The sequence below is a fragment of the Dromaius novaehollandiae genome, chromosome 4 (assembly GCF_036370855.1).
Source record: "Dromaius novaehollandiae isolate bDroNov1 chromosome 4, bDroNov1.hap1, whole genome shotgun sequence".
Classification (NCBI taxonomy): domain Eukaryota; kingdom Metazoa; phylum Chordata; class Aves; order Casuariiformes; family Dromaiidae; genus Dromaius; species Dromaius novaehollandiae.
In genome coordinates this window covers 81,541,320-81,550,286 of record NC_088101.1, presented here as the reverse complement: position 1 = coordinate 81,550,286, position 8,967 = coordinate 81,541,320, and the positions used below count along the sequence as shown (strand labels likewise).

The 8,967-nt window shown below is 39.8% G+C and overlaps 1 protein-coding gene across 1 annotated transcript in view; it reads left to right on the top strand.

Annotated features, from left to right (window-relative positions):
- The first annotated feature begins 21 nt into the window (after positions 1-21).
- Positions 22-8,967, top strand: part of POLR1A (RNA polymerase I subunit A) — a 39,564-nt gene continuing 30,618 nt past the window's right edge. Inside the window, exons 1-9 of the mRNA XM_026112797.2 lie at positions 22-218; positions 1,070-1,274; positions 2,817-2,966; positions 3,068-3,175; positions 4,081-4,166; positions 4,274-4,383; positions 6,429-6,515; positions 7,243-7,345; positions 7,799-7,961. Coding sequence (XP_025968582.2) covers positions 142-218; positions 1,070-1,274; positions 2,817-2,966; positions 3,068-3,175; positions 4,081-4,166; positions 4,274-4,383; positions 6,429-6,515; positions 7,243-7,345; positions 7,799-7,961 — 1,089 coding nt within the window. The 5' untranslated portion in view covers positions 22-141. The remainder of the gene's footprint in view (positions 219-1,069; positions 1,275-2,816; positions 2,967-3,067; positions 3,176-4,080; positions 4,167-4,273; positions 4,384-6,428; positions 6,516-7,242; positions 7,346-7,798; positions 7,962-8,967) is intronic.

Genomic DNA, 8,967 nt, shown 5'->3' with positions numbered 1-8,967 from the left:
CAGGCCGTAGCTCCGGCCGCCCCTCCGCGGCGGTGGTATCGCCCGGCCCCGCCCCGCCGCCGCGGCAGGGACCCGCGTGGTGCTGCCCGTGGCGCAGCAGCCTTGGCAAAGCGTTGGCCGGCGAGGGCTCGCTCGTTCGCCATGAGGCCGCCGAAGGTGGTGCCGTGGCGGCGGCTGGTTAGGGTCTCCTTCGGCATGTACACGGCCGACGAGATCAGGTGAGGCTCCAGGGCAAGCGGTGACTTGCTCGCTTCCCTGTATAGCGGGGGGACTGCCGGGAACTACAACTCCCGGCATGCCGCGCGCGAGGAGCTGCTTGTTTCGACGGGCTGCCGGCGCGCGGCATGCTGGGACATGTAGTCCAGCTGCGGCGTGGCCCTCACCAACGCTGGCATGGAGGGGGCAAATGGTTCCCCCCCCCCCCCCCATTTGCCAAAAGATGGGGGGCTGCCGGGCCCTGTGTGGGGCCCTCAGCTCTTACAGGCCTGGCAGGGCCGGCTGGGGGTCTTGCGGGTGGGAAAGCGCTTGTGGGGCCGGGGCAGCCCCCAGGAGGAGGCCTGGGGGGGGAAGGGGTCTGCGAGGTGGAGGGGACCCGCAGCTGCTCTCGCAGCAGCCTGAGGACCTGCAGAGCTGGCAGCTTTGCTGCAGGTGTTGGTAAGGGCTTTTCTTCCAGCAGGTCGAGATCCAGAGCGCAGTCGCTGTTTCTGTAGTGTTGGTAGGATGTGTGTGGTCAAGGATGTGCAGCTGTAGCTGTCTAGGTGTTCTCACTGTCTTTATTGACTCCTCGCCACTCGAGCAGATGTGCAAACAAGATGACATGCTGCCTTCATATATTGGCCAAAGGCTTGAAAGAAATATTTACTGTGGTATGAGGGACTGAGTGAATAAAGTTAACCATGCAGAAATTCCTGCTGATTTCATGAACTGCTCTGAAAAAGATGTTTTCACATATATATTTTTTAAAGTAGATATTAAATGTAAATGCTAGTTGTAATATTCAAGCGTATATCATGTGACTGCTGCCACTGATTGTTGTTTCTTTGTCTTTTTTTTTTCTTTTTAATTACAGGAAACTCAGTGTAAAAGCCATAACAAATCCTCAGTATTTGGATAGTGTGGGGAATCCAGCCATTAATGGACTGTATGACTTGGCTTTGGGACCTCCAGACTCCAAAGAAGCCTGTGCAACTTGCTTGCAGAACTTCAGCAACTGCCCAGGTCATTTTGGCCACATAGAACTACCTCTGACTGTCTACAACCCTCTATTTTTTGATGTAAGTATGCGTATTTTTTGCTTTGCTAATGAAATGGGTGAAGATGCTCAAGCTATCTTGTAGTCTTTGAAAATATTAAAGATGCGGAGATCTGTCGTTCCTCTTAGTTTAAGTGTAGCTCCACTATAATACCTGATAAGTGAATGTAATAAAAAAAGCTTATTGTGCCATGAAATTTTAATAAAAATAGACCCCTTAGATTTTTTAAAAACATACACATTGGTGTAACTATAATTTTATTCACTATTAACAAATGAGGAGGGGGAAAATGTTGATCACTGAACTATATGACCAACTGTAGGGTCTCATGATTTGATTAAATGGATGACACAGTAAAAACTATTAGTTGGTTTCTTTAAACTGCTCCCATGAGCTTACATAAGCAACTACAGCACAAGCCTTTACTGTAGGATCTCTAAGTGGTTCCAGGACATTCAGGGCTTGTTTAAGCTTGGAATATCTGTGTTTATATATTCTTCTCAGGCTCTTATTCCAGAATAACTATTTCAGGAAACTGGATCAATATGGGTAAGACCCTGTCCAGCAGTATGCTGAATGACATACAGCATGTGCTAAGTCAATAGAAGAACACAGTGTTGCAAGTTTGACAGTAGTAGAGAACTGAAAAATGTTAAGTTATGTAGAGAAAATCCATCCATTTTCATTAAAAAAAAAAAAAAAGGCTGGCAAGAGGAGTGGTAGCATCTGGAAATAAGACAGCCATATGTGCCTGTCATAGCTGTACAGTCATTGTACTTACATGGCATGCTAGAGACGTGATGTAAAGCAGACTTGGTATAAATCCTTCAGGACAGGTTTTATAAGCCTGTTTTGAAAGCTACAGATGAGACATTAAACTGCACAGCATTTCTCTTAAGTGCTTCACATAGATGTTTTTCCAAGGCTCATCTTTTAAATATAAAAGGATTCCTCACGCTAAGGGTAGGATTTACCTTATTTTAGTCCTCTGAAAGCAAGATGTGTAATCTGCCTAGTACTTTCTAGCTCTTTCTAGAATCCGAGGAGTGGGGCTATTTCCAGAGGACAATTCATCTAGCCTGTAGCAGGCGTCTGAGCTGTCCTCTTGAGCTGACCATCTCTCCGTTTACAGTAGTAGGCTCCTGTGTAGGCTACTAATTTAGCCTAAATATCTCACTTTCAGGTGGTAGTACTTGTGTCCAGGCAGTTTCAAGTCGCTGGTGTGGAGATTTGGATACCACCTTGTCATTTATGGAACGAGCTAGTAGAAAGCTGTGTTTGCAGTGCTGTGTGAGAGCAGCCTTCATCCCTGAGTAGCTGTGGGGGTGACATGCTATGGCTCTTCTCCCCAAAGCTGATACATAGACAGTCTGCACCTGATTTGTTGGCAGCATATGCTTTGTCTGTGAGCTTGATTTTTATCTTCACTTAGTTCCTTACGATTAAATCTAAATATCTGATTTATGATAGCATTTTCCTTAAGTTCAGACAAATTTATCTACTTGCATACTGTGCAAACGAATAAATCTACAATGATAACTTTTTTTCTCCTTTCCTTTACAGAAATTATATCTTCTAATTCGAGGTTCTTGTTTAAATTGTCACATGCTGACATGTACCCGAGCTGTGGTTCACTTGCTGCTAAGTCAGCTGAAGGTTCTGGAGAGAGGGTTGCTTCATGCAGTCCATGATCTTGAAGTCATCCTGAATAGGGCAAGTACTCTGTCTTCCTCCATTCTTTTTTGAGCTGATGCTCTGTAGTGCTAGAACTATCCATATTTCTTTTATTCTCTCTGTATTTTTTTTTTTTTTAGTTTCTAGAGCAAAATGCAGATGCAACAGGTCTAGAAATTGAAGAAGAGTTAAATCACCATGTTCATGAAATACTACAAAATCATCAACTAGGAGATCAATGTTCAAATGTAAGTACAATTGATGCTCTTCTTGGATCTTAGGTTTTATGTCCTTTTAAGAGAGACCAATAGTTTTTTTTTTTTTTTTTTTCTCTGCATGTTGCTATGTAGACTCCAGAGCCCTGAATTTTGTTATATTTAAGAAGGGCTTAAGTCAAGCTTGAAAAGATTTTCTCTTCTGGACTGTAAAAAGTTAGAGTAGCTATTAGGTTTCTAGAAATTACACTTTGCTTTCTGTTAAGGCAAATGCTTTGACGATGCAAATACAATATAAAAATAATCTCATGTTACTGCTGGTACTCTATCTGCCAATGATGATAATTCTTTACAATATATCAGTTAGTTTGAACTTCACAACATTTTTTTTTGAGAACTCATGCATCCAGCAGGTTTACAGAGTTACTTTCTGTAAAAAATTTTAAAGAATTAAGTGATTGTAATTGAATTCTTATTTCCATTTAAATGCAGCTTAATGTACATTGCTAGTTAAAGGAAAATACTAGGAAATAAAATATTTAATGGTCTGACATCTTAGAGCAGACTTTCTTATAAGCCAAATTTAATTCCTTAATTGCTTGTTTCAAAACTAACCTCAAGCAGTTTAGAAATAGTACACTGATGACCAGTCAAAAGTGAAGACTGACTTCTGGCCTCTTAAATCATCATTAGAGAAAAGCCTTAAAATTTAGTACTAACTTGAAGAACAATGACTATTTAGGGAATGAATTAAAAAAGGAGGGGGGCTGGGTGTCAGGGCAGAAAGAATTCTTAGGTTTCCGGCAAACATATAGGAGGAGGATGGAAGAACACTAGAGCTCAGTGCTTAAATGAGTGCGTTAATACTAATGATCTTCATTTCAATTGTTAATTATTATTTTATTTCAATTGTTTTGAAGTCTTTGTTTCTTTGTTAGGTAAAAAATGTATGTGAATGTAAGAATAAGCTGATAGCACAGTTCTGGAAAGCACATATGTCTTCAAAGAAGTGCCCAAACTGCAAGTAAGTTTAACTACATGACAAAGTAAACAGATGATGTAAAGTTAATTACGGTGACCTTTGCAAGCCTTTGTACTGACTTTTGTCCACCTTCCCTTTTTTTCTTTAAGATCCAGGAGATCACTAGTGCGAAAAGAGCATAACAGCAAGCTGACAGTAACCTATCCTTCCACGGTATATCAGAAGTCAGGAGAAGAAGGCATCCTAGAAGAGCCAGCACGTAAAATATTTGTCTTCTCAACTACGTTTGCACTCTTTTTCCCTGTATTTAAGGTGCATGGACTCCTATCTGTGAATATGCACTTGCAACTCACATATAAAAATTAGATAAAAGGCTAGGCCCATCAGTAGGGAGAGTATCCAGTTCCATAGAATTCCTCTATTCTCTGCAAGCCTTCTGTGCTTTTGTAGCTCTGAGTGTCTCCGTGTATGTCAAGAAAAGAAGTACAAAAGCATAATATGTCAACTAATAATGCAGTTTATAGAACACTGCATTTTTGGGGTAGCAGACTTTCTTCTAGATTTTCAGACTATGGAGACTGTAAAAAAGAACTAGGAGGAAGGTGGTGAACCTCATTTAAAAAGCAAAGTAATTAATCTTATCTCTGAGAGCAGAATTTCCTCTTAAAGAGGAAAAGATGGAAGAGAAAGTCGGCAACACTACCTAGGCCTAATTATCCTAGTGTACGAATCTCTTGAAACTTCCTTTTTTTCCCTCTGATCTTTGATCCTTTACGTGACCAGATAGAATTAAAATGGATTTGTGTGCGTGTTAATTCTAAGAAGAGATTTAGAAATAGAGCTTACTCTGTTTGCTAGTCAGCGGTTTGAGTGCTATATTAAGTCTTTGAGTTGTTCCTGGAGGAGCACAATGTCAGTGATGAGATCTCAAGTGGAGAGGTCTCTGCTTTAACATTGTATCCATATCCTTGCCTTTGTTGAAAGTGTTATGAATATCCCAATATTAACAACTTCTGAGTGACAACTGTGACTTCACCCTATGAAACTGTGGGGTGCAACTTTGACCTTTTTATTTAAGCCCCTTTAGGACTGTCACAATTTTGCAGGGATGTTTCGTTGTGCTAGTGATCGCAATAATTACTTCAGAGGGTGAGGTGAGTTGCCAGACTTAGAACACCTTGCCTTACCACAGAAAGCTCCAAAAGCAGGCATTTTGTTCTTGTGGTCTCTGTGAACATTCACATATGAAGTAGAAGTAAGAAATATCTTCCTCCTGTCAATGTTCAAAGACCAAGGCTGTAACAGCACTTGATTGCTTTCATTACAGTGAAGTCTTGTATCTTCTGAAATGGGATAAGCCAGATAGTTATGTAAATTCTGAGTAGCCTATGTTACATTTGTTCATTTTATGTGAGGATATAGGCTCATATAGATATATTTTTATGTGAGGATATATGTGAGATATATTTATCTTGGAGGAAGTATTTCTAACCTCGGCTCTGATGCATTCATGTTTAAGAGACAGAAAGGTTTTCTGTGTGAAGGAACAGGGAACTGAAGTTTCAGTGTGAAAAATCTGGATCTCTGGACTTCAGTGAAAAGAACAATAGGTAACTTTATCCAAGGTCATAGGAGAATTGTTTTTTCTTGAATCAATGTACTCTGTGCAGTTTCCCAGGGGCACGAAGGGCTCACCTGCAAAAGAGGTGGAAATTGCCACCTAAAACTTCTGGCTTGTTTTTTTTGAAGGAAAATGATCTCTCTGCTCTTCAGTAGCAAAACCACACTGTGTTTTATTTCCCCTCAGCAATATAGCTAACCCAGTCTCTTAACTTAAGAGACTGATGGATTGCTGACTGTAGCTGTTGTCTCAGCCAGTTGGGTATTTCATGATCATGCTGGTAATGCTTGATCCTGCTTCCCCAGTTGCAGGTTAACTCTTGATCTGTGTTTCAGTCTGTGGACGTTATCATTTAAAGAATGGTATAGTTTTGCTATTAATCAAATAAAGCATATACTTCAGATGTTAGACATAGAGTTCTGTTTCAGTCCTTTATACTGGTATCCAATCGTCATGTATATTTTGGCTTATTTTTTCCTACTGCGGAGTCTCTTTTTAGTTAATATCCTATCCCCAAAGCAAACATTTTAATGTAAATGTCAGCTGGTGTACTTAGTATGCATTTTCTTCTTTTCATTTCTTGTCTTTGCTGGAAGCACTTATTATAAACTAAGAAAACCCTTTAAAATACCATCTTGTGATTTTGGGTTTTTTTTTTTTAATTTATTTTTTTCATTTTTCAGTTATTGATGAAACCCAGCTAGGGAAGAGAGGATATCTAACACCAATGACTGCCAAAGAGTACATCCTATCTCTGTGGAAGAATGAAGGTAACTCTTGTTAGAGCAACGTTACCTCATGTTCTTTGTGTCATTTAGTGGGACAGAGTCTGAAAATATTTATTCTCTTATGGACTTCTCTTCCAGTCTTTGTCTTTAGCCTTAAAGGCTCCTGGCTGCAAAATAGATTTTTGTGACAGGGGGACTGGTAGCTAGTAAATACAGACTTCTGGATTCAGTCAATTAATTTGTTGATCAGCTCTTCTCAAATCGTGGCTCCCCACAAAGCTTGTTTGTCTTTTTTACAGATAATTTGATGTTCATATGGTGCTGTGCCTGCTGTTCCCAACAGCTACATAGGTTAAAGACTGTGTAAATGTATTTAGTGGTCTTTTAATTTGAGTTCCCTGTACACTGAATGTATCTGCAGTTGCCAGGAAAAGTCTAAGGGCTTCGTATATCGGACACAGCCAGTAGCTGTGAACTGTTTCTTGTTGCTTTACTTTTTTTCTTTTGCTATGCTGTATATTTCTGGCTGGAATTACTTCTCAAAAAGCATGCTTTTGTAACCAAAAAGGAACAATGTCAATTCTTTCCAAGGTATTTATGCCCATATGTTTTTATTTTAATCAAGTCCTATAAGTTTTTTTTTAACCAAGGTTTCTAGTATTTAATCCAGCAAATGCCTTTGGCTTGATTCACCAAATGCATTTGTGGGTTTGCATTCCCATTGAAAAGCAGTCTTAGTGAGTCTGACTTTGCTATTGTGTCCTTTCAGGTTTCTTTTTGCGTTATCTTTTCCCTGGGATGGATGTTCATGGGCGTGCAGGATTCAGTCCAGATATGTTTTTTTTAGATCTTCTTGTGGTTCCACCTTCAAGGTAACTAAATTTCCTGACAAGCTTTGTAGAAATCATGGGTTTTAGCACATGCTCTTTGCAGAGGTTGGGGGTGTAAACTCCTACAGTACAGACACTGGTTTGCTAAAGTATCAGTGACGTGTTAAAAATCGTAGCAGTAATGGATGATAAATTTCTATATAACTTTAAAGGAAGTTGACAGAGGACTGAAATACTTATTTTGGAAAAAAAATTTGTACTAGAATTTCAAATTATTACAGTATATTGTAGTTGTATAGTACCAGTAAAATTTGTTAAGAAATCATTACTCCTTTATGATTGTCCCAGTATAATATTTGAAGTTTTAAATATACAGTGTTGGTTCATAGAATTATTTTTCACGCATTGAGGAATTAGAATGTTTGAGGCTTATGTTGTTGATTTTTTGGTGGGAGGGTGACTTTAAGCTTCTGAAATGATTTTGATCTGCTGTAGGTATCGTCCCATAAATCGTCTTGGAGATCGGACCTTCACAAATGGACAGACTGTGAACCTGCAGGCTGTCATGAAAGATGCCCAAATAATACGGAAGCTCTTGGTTTTCATGGCAAAAGAACAATGTCAGCCAATAAAAATCACAGAAGATGAAATCCAAACAGTAAGAGTTTCTGGCTATGTTATTCTTTACTCTTTGGATATGTGGATAAAGTTCAAGTAGGTTCCTGTTAAAACTGTTCCAATAACAGTTTCTGCCTAGGCTGTTGGAATATATGCAGTTGGAGGTGTTCTCCATAGCTTTTTGCTTGTACCACTTTCCACTCATGTGCTGCAAAGGCAAAAATCTTTTATGTAGACTTCTTTAGTTGTGTATGCTTGTGTTTGATTACTGTGTGTGAGAACTAATGGGCTTCTGCTATTGGAGAATGAAATATGTACAGCAGAAGCAGTTGCATTAATACTTTTCTAGCATTTCGCTGAATGAAAAGTGGGGGGGGGGGGGGGGAGAGAAGGCCACTCTGTTCTCTAAGCTTAGTAGAGCCAATTGTGATGGTCATTATTATTGGCCATTAATTTCTAGATGGAACCAATTAATTCACAAATAACAATAACTAGTAACGATGCTTGGTTACTCCTGCCCAGTTCACATGGGTAATATAGTGGTAAATAATGACATATGTCATCACCAATCATGTGAGCTGTGTGACTTCGTAGTGTTTTCTCATATCTGTATTGCGAAGATATGCAAGGAGGAAGCCAGGAAGACTTCAGCTTCCGAATTTAGCCTGTGAATTGAGGTTATGGCCTACGGAGGGAATTGACCCTATCATAGGGAACTCTGAATACATACCTGTTAATTCTCCTAACAAGTGATGAGAGCACTTTTGAAAGCACGATTGAGATATGTGTCTTGAACATTAAACATCCACATAGGCAATTGTCTCTCTTGCCCTTGAAACCCCCTCATTAAGAACAGAAGTGTAAAGGAAACTAAGTAAACTAGTTTCAGTCAGGATATCCTCAGCTTTTGCATGATAACTCTTCCTCCCCCTCCCCGATCTTGGAATAACAGTTATAGCTCATTTTGGAGTGTCATCCAAGTTCCAAGTATTTTGTTTCCATTGTTATGAGGTCTAATACTTTTGTAATAGCCTTTAGAGACTCTA